The sequence below is a fragment of the Tasmannia lanceolata genome, unplaced genomic scaffold, assembly GCF_043159265.1.
Source record: "Tasmannia lanceolata isolate RefF3 unplaced genomic scaffold, GAP_Taslan_0.1 ptg000002l, whole genome shotgun sequence".
Classification (NCBI taxonomy): domain Eukaryota; kingdom Viridiplantae; phylum Streptophyta; class Magnoliopsida; order Canellales; family Winteraceae; genus Tasmannia; species Tasmannia lanceolata.
In genome coordinates this window covers 47,217,217-47,233,460 of record NW_027518679.1, presented here as the reverse complement: position 1 = coordinate 47,233,460, position 16,244 = coordinate 47,217,217, and the positions used below count along the sequence as shown (strand labels likewise).

Here is a 16,244-nt window from a genome sequence, read left to right as displayed (position 1 = left end):
GGGTGAAAAAGGTTAGGTTTTGGGTTGCCAAAAGCTAGGTCCTGGGTTCACATTTTTGGTTCTAAGGGTAGTAATGCACTCAGACTATCATTCAATGTACCCCTGGTCACCCCACTCGAGATTTCACTTTATATGAGATACCTAAAATGCCCCAAATACAGGCCTACAACCCCCCATGTGATGTACCAAACCTTCTTTTCGTCTTTATTATGGCTCTAATCTTTGCACGGAGGCATCTTTTTTATCATTATTTTTTGAGAAAAGTAGGGAATGGGGGGCTGATGTTTGGAGTAATTACGGATTACGGGCACCTTTTAAAACAAGAACAAAAAATGGCTAATCTTCAAAATCGGGTGTTCAAAAGACCCTTTCAAAATTGGGTGTTCAAAAGACCCTGGTACCCTTCTGACATCGACAAAGTCCTCCTTTTTCATTACTGCCTATTAAATTGGCACGCTTCACGAGGATTCTTTTGGTTCGTTTGAATGGGTATTTGAACCGAAAGAACCTTGGGTTCGTTTCTGTCTTGGCCATCGGAAATAACTAGAGATGGATGGATGCTTGACACGAGTTGGAAAACTTAAACTTTTTGGAATGCTAACATTATTGGATACTTTAGTGAGCAGCGTTATCTTTTCTCACTTCTCTTTTGGCTTAGAACGGTAACGTTATTGAATACATCTCTTTTGGCTTAGAATCTTTTTCCTTATCTTTTGGTCCTCATTTTTAACACCGGCTTACCCCATTATTTAATGCCGGCTTACCCATTAATTACGCCAGTGTACCCATTAATTCCGCCGGCGTACACCCTATTTCCGCTTACACCCTATTTTTGCAGGCGTACCCCATTATTTACACCGGTGTACCCATTATTTCCGCTAGGGTACCGATTAATTCTCTTTTGGCTTAGAATATTTTCCGTTCTCTTTTGGTCCTCATTATTTACGCCGGCTTACCCCCATTATTTACGCTTTCCGTCGGCGTACTCCATTATTTTCTCCGGCGTACCCATTATTTCTCTTTTGGCTTAGAATCTTTTCCCTTCCCTTTTGGTCCTCATTATTTACGCCGGTGTACCCCATTATTTCCGCCGGCGTACCCATGAATTCCGCCAGCGTACACCCTATTTCTCTTTTGGCTTAGAATCTTTTCCCTTCTCTTTTGGTCCTCATTATTTACACCAGCTTACCCCATTATTTCCACCGACGTACCCATGAATTCCGCCGGCGTACACCCTATTTCTCTTTTGGCTTAGAATCTTTTCCCTTCACTTTTGGTCCTCATTATTTACGCCGACTTACCCATTATTTACGTTTTCCGCCGGCGTACCCCTTTAATTCCGCCAGCGTACACCCTATTTATGTCGGCGTTCTCAACTAAAAGAGACGTGAGAAATAATAAAATATTCAATAACATCGTCGTTCTAAGCCAAAAGAGGCGTATTCAATAACGTTACCGTATAAACCAAAACAGAAGTGAAGACCAAAAGAGAAGTGAAAAGATAGAAACGAACCTAAAGTCAAAAGAGACGTATTCAATAACGTTACCGTTCTAAACCAAAAGAGAAGTGGGAAAAGATAATGATTGACTTTGGATTGTTAGCGTTCCAAAAAGTTTTTCAACACGTGTCAAACATCCATCCGTCTCTATATATCCAACGGCCAAGATAGAAACGAACCCAAGGTTCTGTCGGTTCAAATATGCATTCATACGAACCAAAAGAAGCCTCGTGAAGCGCGCCAATTTAATAGGCAGTAATGAAAAATGAAGTTGAATGACATTTCTGTCGATGTCAGAAGGGTATCAGGGTCTTTTTCCAACCCGATTTTGAAGATTACCCCTTTTTTGTTCTTGTTTTAAAAGGTGCCCACAATCCGTAATTACTCCAAACACCAGCCACATTCCGTACTTTTCTCTTATTTTTTGCTCTTTCCGTCTTTTGCATGGCCTTTCCACGAATTAGTGCAAGGAGACCTATTTTTGTTGTCTAGTTAAGAGTCTTCCTTCAAGCCCAGTTATCCCTTATGCTTATCTTTACTCTCTTCTAATCTATTTAAACTTATATTGGTTCTATGGGGCTCTTTAGGCTTTATCTGAGCAAACAAAGCTTTTACTACCGAATGGAATAGGGACCCTTCTATCACAAGCCATTATTCACCCATTTCTATCAGTACTGACATTAGTTTCTAGAGGCATCTACTGCGGTGGCAATACCGGTACATGGATTGATATCTACTACAGTTTTGTTTTAGCCTATTAGTAACCTTGTAGTGTATTGCCATCCATCCAAAAGGCTCCATGGGTCGTGACTCGTGTTTGAGTTTCGATACACATGTAAGGGGATGCTTTTGGTGCCACCTCATAGAATGACTTGTTAGAACTACTGACACCATAAAGACTGCATAAGGTGAAGTAGCAAGCCTAGGTAGTTTGATGCATGAGAGATGCATGACATTAGGGAAATGAAATTTTATGCTGTGATGTCACTGTGATTATTTGTTACGGTTACCCAATTCAGCAGTTTCCCAAACATTTGTGCATTAAATATTTGCAAATTTCTTCAAAAAATAAAAAAAGGAGATGTTCACAAATTAAAAGACAGAGTTCTTTTTGGGAAATGATAAATGCACCCCTTTTCATCACTTGGGACACCCAGCTGCACTGTACGTGGCAATTAGGTCGTTCACTCCTTCAAATGTGAAGTACATCAGCCGATTTGCAGTCATAGATACACCGTAGCTGGGTGTCCCAAGTAATGAAAAGGGACACATTTATCATTTCCCTTCTTTTTACATCACAAGAATTTTCCAACATAATAAAATGAGTTGCTAGAAGCTCTTGATTTGGATAGACGATCAGCCAAATCTAAATCGTTCGCGCTTCTAAGAATGAGTGAAAAAAGAGACACACATACTGTTTTATTACATGAGATTAGTGAGTCTCCACAGACTGTCCCTGATCCTTTTAGCCTACGAGAGACTGCTAGAGGAGTCGCTTTCAAGTTCTAATCTGCCTTCTAATAGTTCTATAGAGAGCAATAAACCTTTTCATCATACATGGAAAAAAGTCCAAGTGGTCGACCGGAAACACCATAACTATAGAATATTTCTCAGGCCCATTTAGAAAAATAGACTGTGAATGCTACAATCGTCTGGGTCAATTTTTTCGAAATGCTTACAAATCTATCATGGATAGAAGTAAATGCATAATAAATGTGCATACAACATATTTAAATCCATAATATTTGAGCAACTAAAGAAATTAGCTTGATGACATCAAAATGAGTGATTTGATAACACAAAAGATAGCCACTTACACATAGAAAACATGGGTCAAATAGGTAATACGGCCAACAGATGGACAGAACCACAAGTATCGGGCAATACAGGACATGTGCAATAAAGAAATTCGGCAACAAGATTTGTTGTTGTGATGGGTACCTTGTTTCCTATGAAAATAGGACTGATTGGAGAGAGAACTCCATTTGATATTAAATTTCTTAGTATGATTAAGATAGGCGAAGAGTTAGGCTCCTTAGTGAATCACTTCCCAATGGTATGTTCCGAGTTTGTTTATATAATGAAAATCTGATTCTAAGTTATGAACAAACCATACTCAACTTGAGAATGACCTTTGATTAATGATAATATCCCCCTCTAAAATAGCCATAATCATATCATTTCCCTCAAAACCATGGAAAGAAAAAATTTCCAAGAAAAATTCACTTCAGAAGTGCTTTTCTTGCAAACCAAAGTGTACCTTTATGTGCAATGAGAGAAAAATATAGAGTTTTCTTCCCCGGGGCTTTCTCACCCGTTGACGTTAACATTTTGGACAAACAACATGATTTCAGTACGTGCATCTTGTGGATTTTTATTATTTTTGCTTCTAAGCTATGATCTACAAGCTGGGTTCGATACAAAAACAGAAAACTCTGTATCAAGGAATTTTCCCTAAGCACCCTCATGTTTATTACGAATAGCTCTTCTAACTAGGTGTTGCAACAGAGTCAATATATGCTGACCAAAAAAATAAGGAATTTCAAGTAACAGCAGGCGAGATTATAATCCGAAACCAAGTATGTTCCACCATCTAAATTGGTAAAGACTATGTTCTTCAACCATGAGGTTGGAGGTTAAATCCCAGCTTACCTACTAAGAAAAAAAAATTGTACCATCTAAAGGTCCTCTTCCTCAACATGCTCCCATTCAGAAGAACTGCTATCAGACTCACCACCTGAGAGTATATTCTCAGGAATTTGCGACTGCGTTCCCAACTCACCTGCAATGCCTACATGGAGTTCCCTTGTCATTTCCAGTTGCTCTGAACCATTTGAGCCCAACCCAATTTCATCAGTGGAGTTCACACCATTATCACGCAAGTTACAGCTGTTTTGATCTCTCAGATTCCCATCTTTTGGTACATGTCCAAGACCCTCTCCAGAACCCAGTACTGAAACCTTCTTTGGCTGTAGTTCTTGCCCCACATTATATGTGGAACTTGAATCGTCAACTCGACTTTCTAGAACGAAAAAATCGGGGATAACTGAAGCCTCAATGTCTTTTGTCTGATCCTTCATACTTGATTGATTCACGTCCTCGAGTTTCTCGGAAACACGCTGAGTAACATCATCACCTTGGGTGGTGGAAAAATTCTCAGTTGATCTCTCTTCATCATTGGGTGCTGAATTATCACCCATATTGACGCCACCAAATTCCTTCAAATTGAACTTCTCCATATGTGTAGACTTCCCAGCTGCATCTGATAAAGCGTGCGAATCTGTAGATATAACAAATAAGTTCACTAAATGTATTAACTAAAATCAGAGGAGAGGAGAGGAGATACATTAAATAGTTCACCTTGTGTCTGATCGTGCTTGGTCCTGTTCATTTTCACTTGCAAACTCGCCATAATTGAATCCATATCGTCTGCTATCTGATCATATATACTTGATTGATTCATGTCCTCGAGTTTCATGCAACAGCACTGAGTAACATCAGCACTTGGGGCTGGGGTGGGAAAATTCTCAGTTGATCTCTCTTTAGAATTTGTTACCAATATGCCACCCATATTGATGCCATCAAATTTCTTCAAATCGAATTTCTCCACATATAAAGAATTCCCCGCTGCATTGGACGAGGCGTGCGAATCTGTAGCCATACCAAATGAGTTCACAAAATGTTTCAAGTAAAACCAAAAGAAGGCAGAGAAAGATGCATCAAATAGTTCACCTTGTGTCTGGTCCTGCTTGGTTTCCTTCAAATCGAATTTCTCCACATCTATAGAATTCCCAGCTGCATTGGACGAGGCATGTGAATCTGTTGCCGTACCAAATGAGTTCACAAAATGTTTCAAGTAAAATCAAAAGAGGGTAGAGAAAGATGCATCAAATAGTTCACCTTGTGCCTGATCCTGCTTGGTTTCCTTCAAATCAAATTTCTCCACATATATAGACTTCCCAGCTGCATTGGATGAGGAATCTGTAGCCATACCAAATGAGTTCACTAAATGTTTCAAGTAAATTCAAAAGAGGGCAGATAAAGATGCAGCCAATAGTTCACCTTGTGGCTGATCCTGCTTGGTTTCCTTCAAATTGAATTTCTCCACATATATAGACTTCCCAGCTGCATTGGACGAGGCGCGCGAATCTGTAGCCATACCAAAAGTTCACCAAGTGTTTAAGTAAAATCCAAAGAGAGCATAGAAAGATACATTAAGGCCCTGTTTGTTTCAGATTATGACAACTGATTGTCAGCCCGAAACCTATTGGTGGACTCAAATTTAAATATAATTTCCAGTCCAATAATAGGTTTTGGACTTGTAATCGGTTGTCATAATCTCAAACGAACAGGCCATAAATAGTTCACCTTGTGCCGGATCCTGCTCGATTTTCTCCATCTCAATCTTCATCTTGGCAAGTTCGAGTTCATACTTCATGGAAGATAGTGCTGCTTCTGACTCGATCCATAAATTCTTATATAATAGAGTTCGAGGATGATTCTCTCCCTCATCACTCATATTTTCCTTCATAACCTTCTTTACAGCCTGTAGGTTAGAGTGCCCACATAAATTTGATGAATGAACAAGGAACCAGCCAGAGTAGGTTATATGCAGAGAAGCCCAAATCATACCTGTGTAATCCCATTATCTTTCTGCAGATCCATATCAGCACTTGCAGAAACAAAATCATGGGACCGATTTTCTTTCTTACTAGACATACTAGAACACAACTTTTCCTCGATATGTTGACTCAAATCATCATCAGCCTCTATTCCCAGAACCAAAGACCTGCCAGAAGCAGATCCCTAGAGAAGAAACTGTTCAGTCTCAAAATAACATGTTAAAGTAAAATGTCAAAATAACATGTTAAAAGTAAAATGTGATAACATGCCAAAGAAGAACGAAGTGAAATGCAATGAGTTAAAGGTACACCAATACATGGAGCATGTGAGACGAATCTTGAAAAAATGCAGATAAAAGCAATGCAATTTGAAAACCTTGCACCATTTTGAGATGGATTCTTGAGACAAAATAGTATCATGAAAATGTCCCATCATGACAGCCACCAAACAAGATACTTGAGAGAAGGAAAAAGTGGGATAATACACTGCTGATAAAACTTACTTTACCGACGATGGCATGTATATATTGTAATCACGTAATTAACTGATTCAAAAGGTCTCCTGCAAAAAAAATATACTGTAGGCCTAACAATACCATCAACATTAGAATGACAAGGCATGCACAGAAAGATGCCACAACATTTCATAAACAAAAAAACTCCATTATTTCTCAAAAACAGTAAAACTTTTTATTAAAAAAATTGCTAATGTATCACAAGATGTTCACAAAATTTAAATTTCACTTTGAAAGAGTCAAGCGTATTATTGGCCTTTACCTGAATAAAGGGTGGCTTTTAGTCCATCAGAAATTGAAAATAGGGCATCAATAGGAATCAGGAAATGTAAAATGTAAAAAGAATCCGAATAGATACATAAATCACCCCTATCTTTATTTAACAAGTTGCCATTTTTCTAAAGAGCTTCACAACTGGAATTTAGACGCATGGCCCATGTAACTCTTCAATAAAGCTAAACCATATCTTGAAATTAACTACATTTTTCAGTTTCAAATTAGAAAGGCACAAATGTTCTTCTTACATGTCATCTCAATTCAATTTAAGGATGCTAGCAGTAACTTGAAGAGCGCTACCCAAAAAAAAAATCAGGATACATGATGTGTTTAGAGGCAAAATATCATACCTTGTGAAGATCAGTTGGCTTCCTAAAAGAATAAGAACTGCCCAACTCAGGAAATGATCCGGGCATTGCTCTCATTAACCCGACCTCCTTGGCGACACATGCATAAAGATTTCCAATTACAAGCCGAAGAACATCATAGTCCTGTTCTTTCAATGAATTTACCTTACTATAATTACTGCAAAGGAGCAATTCTGAGAGATGATGAATTGTCTTAACCAGCAAACACGCATTATTGTTTGGAAGTGAATGGTCACTTGAAATATCAGATGCTCCATTATGTTCAGCAAACTCAGTGGAAACACTAACTCCATTATTTTCAACAACTTGCTCAAATCCAAATGAAGGATTCTGAGAAGCTGAGGCTCCTTTCCAACAAGGTGAATCCACAGCCGGATTATATTCATCAAATGTCTGAGAAGAACTCTGCAGAAAGGCATTAAGAATGCTCAAGGTGGGGATTTTAAGTTTAGATTTTTCCATTGGAGACTGACCCGAGTGATCTCCAGAGACTGATTTGTGGTTTAAGGACAAATCTTTTTTTGTCGGAGTGGAATCTACAAAACTATGATCCTTTCTTTTCATGCCAGTACCATCAACTCTGCCAGGGTTCGCACAATCCCCACTGACATTGCTGGAATCCACGGGTTGATCACCACAATTCGCATTTTTTGACATTGGCCCTAAGCCTTGGACAACAGAAGAATATGATGGAGATGAATCAAGATTTGTAAAGAATCTATCATGTGAAGTGTTTAGATTAATGGGATCCCAGATTTTTCTTAAAGATTCTGTGTCTGGTATCGGTGAATAAGGGAGTACTGGACTCGGACCAAAAACTGATGTTCCAGACATGTCATAAGGGATGATGACATTCTCCTCAGAGATATATGGGCATTTCGTATCTTCCCATCCTGAACCAATGCATTTTGATCCAATAGAGCTTTCACCAGCAAGACTTCCTGCACAGTAACAAAATCAAAAAAGCATAATATGAAGAATGGATGTCATATAGCTTAGAGGAAATGCAAATCTCCGGCCTCCCTATTACGTCAATAAGATTGAAAAATTCACAGTTTTTTTTTTAAATCTTTGAATTCATTGACATGTTATTAATGTTTCCACAAATCTTGATAGGTAAAAATGTAAAATAACAGAATTATTTCGAACTTGATTCTTGGTCTGGTCAATATTTTCTTGGGAGCATACAAAAGTTATCTCTAATACATTATTCTAGCGGGCTTTTCTTTAGAAAAATCAGGATCAAGCATTTGTGTAAAAACTGCTTTTGAGAGATATTAACACATGTTTTGAATAAATGAGATTACCGTAGAATGGTTTTGATCTGGTATTGATGTGGAATAACCACGGATCTTGCGTGCTATTAGTCTATCTATGTATTATCAGTACCCTACCTGCCAGTGGAGCAGTGGCACTGGTACATAATCACGTTTGAACAATCCTTTTACCTATCAATGGTGTTTTGACACTGGAACTAAATTTCCAACTGGCATTAATTGTAGTCTAGACTGATGAGCATGAACTGATTTATTTAAATTACATTGCATATGATTTAATGGTATTTTCAACTATGACAGATATTTTTCTTAGAAGGAATGTCTTTATAAAATGTCTTCAGAATTTTTCATATCACATGTATACATATGCTTGATCCAACTGTTATAGGTACTGGCTACTTGCTAAGCCATCAAGCTCACTCCGTTTCTTCCTGTTTCAAATACTGAGGGATAATTCTCTATTACATCACGGGATCTCAAAGGGTGATAGGATTGGCTGATTAGGAATTAGACTCTGACTAATTTGTCCACCAGAGATTTGGAGTTTTTATTCAGGTATTGTAAGAATGTGATTTGAACTTATATGGACAAATAAATTATCTTGGATTTAATTATTCATTTCGTTAGAAAATTTAGATTGCTCTATATGCTCAGGTAAAGATCGTAGTTAGCCTTGCATGCTTATGGGATTTGACCCCAAGTGCATGTGGCATTGTCACGTGCCTAGCCTACGATCTCGGGCCGGGGCGTGACTGTCCCTAACCTCCAACATTGACCGGAGCGGGATTTCCAAGATGAACAAGCAAAGTTCAGCTTGAAAGATCTAGACGGAGAGTAGAGGCCTCCAATGGGCCACCAAAGTGTCGGAGAAAGAAGAGTTGAACCAATAGATGTCCCAAGATTGTCTTAGATCTCGAGTCTTGATATCCAAATAAAGCCCTTCTAGGGAAATGGCTAGGGAGATTCGGTGTTGAAAAGGAGGCATCAGGGCATAACATCATTGGGGACAAATATGGGAGAGGGTGGGGGGGATTGGGAAGTTAGGAAACCGGCCATTGGTAAAGGTTCGAGTGCATGGAAATCCATTTGTTCCTCTCGTGTCCAGTTTGACCCTCTTGTTAGATTTAGAGTGGGGATGGGAGATGAGGTACGTTTTTGGAAGGATCTTTAGGCTGCGGAGTCTCATTTGTGTCATGCAGTCCCGAACCTATTCCGTCTTGCAATCAATAGGGAGTCTAGAGTCTGTGATTATTTGGTGAGGGGTGAGGACATTGGGAAGGGTTTTTGGGACATTAGACTTAGAAGAGACCTTAAACATGAGGAAATCTCCAGTAAATCTTCCCTACTCGCCCTCCTAAATCTTGTTATTGCTCTCCCTTTGAGTTTGACCGTCGTGTGTGAACCCCGGATCCCCAAGGTGGTTTTTTTGTTAAATCTTTTTTTCTACAGGTTAAATGATGGACTTCGGAAAGCCTCAAGACGAGCTAAAGTTTGGAATTCCATAGCTCTCCCAAGGGTGGAGGCCTTTGCGTGGACTGTGGTACATAGAAGCATTAACACTTGCGATCACGCTAAGGAAAGAAAATACAATTAGAAAATTGGTGTGTGTTATGCCGAAGGGAGGAGGAATCTTTGGATCATCTATTATTGCATTGTCCATTCTCTTATGATCTATAGATGGATGCGCTAAAACCTTTTGGTGTGGCTTGGGTTTTTCAAAAGAGCATAAATCAGGTCTTGTTACATTATCTAATAAGGTCTTGTTACATTGGGCTGGTGGACCTTTTGGCGAAACGGGGCATTCGATGTGGAAAGTAATTCCTTATGCCCTAATATGGAAGATTTGGAACGAGAGAAATAACCTAATATTTGAAGAAAAAGAAAAGAGATGGCATCATATTGCTCTTGATGTTTAACTTACTCTAATTACATGGATAAGAGAAAAGGCGGGAATAATATAGTGTTGGGGAAATTCTTAGGAATTGGCAAGCGGTAATATGGGAAAAGAAAAGTAAAGATAAGACTTCTCCAAAGTGGATGGCTACCCTGGTTGGTTGGTTTAAATTAAATTATGATGGTAGCTTTATTGGGAACCCGGGTCGTGCTGGAATTGGTGGATTGATTCGTGATGAAAACGGTGTAATATTTATGTCTTTCTCCGGCCCGGCCGGAGTTTGTGATGCTAATGAAGCCGAAGCTAAAGCCTTACTTTTCGGCCTTAGGTACTTCACAAAGCATAATTTGATGCCCCTCATTATTGAAGGTGATTCATCAAATGCGCTAGCTTGGGCAACCAATGAAAGTCATGGACCATAGAAGCTTGATAATACTACTGCGGAGATTCGCGATTTGGTGCGACTTTTACATCCTCAAATTCAACATATGAGAAGATCGGCCAATGAGAAGGCGGATAGATTGGCAAAAGACGGGGTGGAATTGGGATCGGTTGAGGTGGTTCAAAACATCCCGGGTGATGGTGTCGGATAACTTCATCGATTGAGTATCTGAAGCCATTTCTTTTTGCTTTCTCATTTCTTTTCAGATGAGTTGTATTTGGAGTATTGTTGTCTTGTAATTGACTGTTTTAAGCCTTGTTTGGGCTGGCATTGTGTTGGGGGTCATCTTGTCCCCTTGGCTGTATCTTTTCATTTGTTTTGGAATAAAATCAGTTACCTTTCAAAAAAAGTAGAGAATAGATGAAGATGCCCAGTAAAGAACGTGACTAGAAATCATGGCCTAGACTTTGGATAACCCTTGAGACACTCTTTTGTTTCATCCCTTCCAAAGAGACGAATGAGTACATGTGAGACAAAGCTTCCAAGGCATGCAACCCTTGCCCGAGAAGGTAAGAGAGACTTCCAAAGCGCAAAACTACAAATGCTAGGAGCAACCTTACAATGTATCAGGTGAAGGTTCACCATCTTTGCATTTTCATGACAAGAAGTGCACCAATTAATGGTGAACCATTATCAATGAATGAGGTGGTCCACAATCAGAATTTTATCAAAGCGAGCAGTCTAGCAAAATGCCAAACCTCAAGGAGAAGCAAGGATGGGCCATAGTGATGCAGAGGAGGACAGCAAGAGCTCTGATACCTGATGCACGGATGCTGTAGCGGATTGAACCGCTGTCTGGAGGGATGCGGAAGCTAAAGGGAAGTTGGAAGGAAAAGGGGGGGAAAAGGTACTTGAAAGGGTTGAAAATAGTAATGGGAATAGTTTAAAGAGCAAGTGAAACTGTTGGATAAGGAACTAAAAGGGACCGAATCTAACAAAAATCATAATTGAATAGAATGTGGTTGTATGGGGAGTCGGTCCCATGGAGGTGGGCTATATGGTGGAATAGGGCGAGTATTGGTTGGTTTCGAGGTTCTTTGGTTTCAAGAACTTGGGTTGAGGAGGCCAAAGAAAACAAGAAAGGTTGTTAATTGTTCCAAGAATGGTTATGGAGGTTGATCAAGAAAGATGGGTTTTGGTTAATCAAGAAAGGGAGATGAGAGTAGAAGTGGAGGATGTTTTTCTTTAATGGTAGAAGAGGAGGATGTTAGTGCTTTAAAGATGGATGGGAAGTGGTTAATCTCGGTTGGCAAAAAGGGAGAACATGAAATGAGCGTGAAAGTTGTTAAAATTGGTTAAAGAAGGGAGCTCTTAGGTGGCTAATGCGCAGGGGGTTTCTGTGGTGAACGGTTAAGAAGATAAAAAGGGATATAAGGAAGTTTTCAAGACGATTGTGATCAGTTAAATTATGAGAAGTTGTGTCTGGTTTGAATTGCAGGTTTGGGTGCCGTTTTAGATCAAGGTGAGGTGGTGAAATGGCTGAAATGGGATGGATGTTTTTACGATCGAAGTGGGGTTCTCGAATAAAGTTGGGTTGTTGCGGTCTCTTAAATTATAAGAGAAGTACCAGTCTTATCTGCCAACATCTCTTGGTCTCTTTAACTTACAAGTGTTTAAAATGGGACCCACATGTTTATTACGGAAATCCTACGTAATGCGGACATCTAAGTCATTTGTAATTAATCAAAGTTGTTAAGTGATCACAAGGGCCCTCATTGCGGCATAAGAGAGTCCTTGTATTTGTGGGACTTGAAGTCGGTTAGTTTCCATAATGCGCTAAGAGTCCTAGTGGATTTGAAGAGTCTAAGTTTATTTCTGGTAGTGAGAGTTCATGTAATTGCAATTTTATTTCAATGTGTTGGTAACAAGTTGTTTTTAAGCAAGGATTACGAACATAATAGTTGATTCTATTTCGTTCGTCATTTCGTTTTGGTCAAAGGAATGGAATGTTTCAAAAAAGAAGCAGATGTTATGATCGGAGAAGAGTTTTTTTAATAGTTATAATTTTTAAAAAATCAAAAATCAAAAATCAAAAATTGTTAGAAAAATATAAGAAACCATTATATGAACCAAGTTTAACAAAAAACACATTTTCTTACTTAAAATATTAAATTTATTGCAATAAATCAATAAAAGAAAGAAAACTAATTAGTTAATTTGAGAGAGAGAAAGGTTGGGTGGTAGAAAGAATGAAAAAATGAGGGCTTATATGGGTTTCTATAGGGTTTAGAAATACAGCCGTTTGATGAGATTTCTATAAGTTATCAAAAAATTATGCTCCAACCGAAACAAACGGTACAGACTGGATGGAACGAAACGTTTTTGTTCTGTTTTTCCAACTATATGGGTTTCACTTCTTTTCAATCAATCACCACCACACCACCCCACCCCCCCCCCCCCCCCCCCCCCCCCCCACACACACACACACCCCACACACACACACACACAAACCCCCCTTTCTCTCAATTGGGATCTGGGATTATAAGCTGACAAACCCCTTATCCTTTTCCTTAGATCCTTTTCTACCTTCCCCTCTTTCTACTCTTGCTTTCTAGTTTCATTTATCTTTATCCATTGTTTTCTCTCTTTCCTTTTTCACTCTTTCTGGTTGGATTCATAAACCCTTTCCTTTCTATCCCCATCTTTCTCCCTTTCTTGATCGTGATCGCTCCTTGGTCTTTATCGTGACTGTAAATAGTGGTTCTTTTTCCTTAGTCTTTCTTTATCCATTCAGTCCCCTCTTTTGTCTCTTCTTTGGCTAGGTTCGCATCACCTTCCGAAAGAAAAATACTACATTTACCTTCAGTTTTCATATTTAAAAAAAAAAAAAAAAAGAATCCTACACATGATCATAATTAATAGGGGATCCCAAACTTGTTTTTTAATCAGATGGTTAACCCAATCCACTCACTCCATCAACATTAACGTTGAAAAAGAAAAAAAAAGATTGATATCATGTGAAATTACTCATGCCATATGTATCTGATTAAGAACCAAGCTAAATCTGAGAATCCATTGTAACAAAACAAAGTCGAAAGGAAATTAATCTAAGGTATAGGCATGAAAATGTTAAAATTACAGTCCATGCCGAAAATACTATCTGTTAGTAGTTGACAAGTTTCATGACGAATTGGCAATACCTTTCTGAATCGGGTTTCTAAAGTTCGATGGAACTTCCTTGCACTTGGTATCCTTCCAAGAGAAACCCACATCATCTTCCTTCTCACGATCGAGCGGAAGGCCCGACCAATAGTACGAATAGCCAAAATCAGATAAATTCCCTGCATAATCTGTTTGAGAAGAACCCTCCAAAGGTCCAATGACAGAAGCATTATCAACGTGAAATTCTGAATGGAATTGGGGATAATACGGTAAACCTTCCGAAAATTGGGAACAATATGGGAAAACAAGGTTAGTATGAGTTCTTGAATTCCAATGGGTGTTATCCGACCAAACAGACTGAGACCCATTGTAACCGTAACAGGAGGGAATCGAATTTTCGTAATTATGAGTAGAGAATGCATCAGACATGGAGGTATTTTCGTAATTCGGGTTCATATGGAGAGAATTTTCATGAGTTCTCAATGGAAAATCACAATGTTCTTCAATAGCATGGCGCGGTGAGAAACTAGGTTTAGGTTTGGTGAAGGTCTGAGCTAGTGGAGACATGGTGAAGTGTTCTTCTTCACCAAAAGAACCAAAACCCATCATTTTTTTTCAACAGTATTGAGACAATTCATATCAAAAACAAAAATCTAGATATGCAGAGGATGATCTTAAAAAGAAAGGGTATTTGGAAATTAAAGTGGCTAAGCAGAATAACAAGACTATAAAAGAAAACCCAAGATGAAATAATAAGAAAGTGGTAAAATTGTATGCAATCAAAAGAAAAAATCTAGATCAGAATGACTTAGATTGCAATACCCAGAAATCCAAACCTTGGAAGAGCAGTTGGAGAAGAATCTAGGGTTTTGGAAAGTGGTGGTAAAAATCTCTATTTTTATCTACACGGGATTCTGATTTTTAGGAACAAATAAAAGGAAAATTGCGTTTTTATTGGTTTTGTCTCTCTCTCTCTTTCTTTCCAATTTCTGCTAAATTCGTGTTAATCCTAACGGAATAAGTTACCCGTGCCGGGAAATCTGAACCGTTAAATTGGTCATCATCAATTGATTGTTGTTGATTTTGATACGGGGACTAGGGGTGTAAACGAGCCGAGCCGAGCTTGGCCAGGCTCGGCTCGGCTCGTTAAGCTCACAAGTGAGGCTCGGCTCGGCTCGGGCTCGGGATCGGGCTCGGTCGGGCTCGCGAGCCTTACCGAGCTCCGGTTATATTATGTTCACACCCCTCATCTTCCCTGGACAGCCCTACTAGTGTAATTTGACTACTTTTTTTACACTATGGGGGGTGGTCCTAGTAACAAATGGGGTTTCAAAAATGAAGTGACATATTTTGCCCCCCCTCCCCTTTCACTCCATGGACAACCTTTTTAATGTATATATTAATATATAATATATATATTTAAATATATTAAATTCTTAAAAAGCCTTAACGAGCCGAGCCTGGCCTAACTCGAGCTCGGCTCGTTAAGGATTCGAGCCGAGCTCGAGCGAGCTTCCAAGCCCGAGCCAAAATTGACACCCTTAACGGGGACCAATTTGAGATGATTTGTGGACTCTCACGTTTGTTAGAGGATAGAGATGCTCAAAAGAGAAAGAGTTTCACTTTTCCTACTTTCCTAGAGGATAGATGTTAAAAAGACAAGCTTCTTTATGTACTTATTGGGACCCATCTTTGACCTCGTGGATGATATCTGATTTGTTGAACACATTGATCGAATCATCCTAAGCTGTTGATCAAGTGAGTCCAATTTTGATTTCTTAAAAAAAAAAAAAAAGGGGGATTTTTGCTGATTAGTCCCTACATGGCAGAATAATTGCTTAAAGGTCCCTAACAAAAGCATATTATCCAAGAAGTCATACTTTTAAAAAATAAAAAATAAACCGTTGATACAGCTAATGTGCGTTCAAAATAGGACTAAGTTCATGTGTGTGATCCATGGTTTTAAATTTCGACCGAAATCTGAAATTTCGGATTTTGGTGGGGACCGAAACCGAAATTTGGCGAAATTTTGAATTTCGGCATTTACCAAATTTCGGTCCGAATTTTGAGAATTTCGGTCCGAAATTTCAAAATTTCAGGGTTCTAAAACCGGTACCGAAACCAAAATTTTAAACCATGGTGTGATCCTATGGTGCACTACAAGATCAAAGGCATTGATATTTAGACCTGGCAAACGGGCAGGTTGCGTTGGGTTACCCACGGGTCATCCGGGTGCAAGTCATGGGTAA

General features: G+C 39.0%; 1 protein-coding gene across 3 annotated transcripts; it reads right to left on the bottom strand.

The window, feature by feature from the left end:
• Positions 1 to 3,937: 3,937 nt before the first annotated feature.
• Positions 3,938 to 14,981, bottom strand: LOC143876026 (uncharacterized). 3 transcript variants are annotated; one of them, XM_077377637.1, is made up of 9 exons: positions 14,034 to 14,981; positions 7,263 to 8,221; positions 6,132 to 6,305; positions 5,868 to 6,045; positions 5,562 to 5,648; positions 5,400 to 5,480; positions 5,232 to 5,294; positions 4,860 to 5,150; positions 3,938 to 4,779 (listed from the first exon to the last, which is right to left on the bottom strand). In XM_077377637.1, exons 1-9 carry the CDS (start codon positions 14,602 to 14,604, stop codon positions 4,178 to 4,180), a joined length of 3,006 nt encoding a protein of 1,001 aa, XP_077233752.1. In that variant the 5' UTR covers positions 14,605 to 14,981; the 3' UTR covers positions 3,938 to 4,177. The 3 variants fall into 3 exon arrangements, with proteins under 3 accessions (XP_077233752.1, XP_077233759.1, XP_077233746.1); XM_077377644.1 differs by having other exon boundaries at positions 5,232 to 5,318; positions 14,832 to 14,981; XM_077377631.1 differs by having other exon boundaries at positions 5,232 to 5,318; positions 14,034 to 14,980.
• Between the last annotated feature and the right edge of the window lie 1,263 nt (positions 14,982 to 16,244).

Coding starts and splice junctions, on each gene's coding strand:
- LOC143876026 (XM_077377631.1), bottom strand. CDS start 14,604: ATGATGGGTTTTGGTTCTTTTGGTGAAGAAGAACACTTCACCATGTCT. Junction 6,306..7,262: donor AGCCAACTGATCTTCACAAG/GTATGATATTTT, acceptor TTTCTTCTCTAG/GGATCTGCTTCTGGCAGGTC. Junction 5,151..5,231: donor CAAGCAGGACCAGACACAAG/GTGAACTATTTG, acceptor GTATGGCTACAG/ATTCGCACGCCTCGTCCAAT.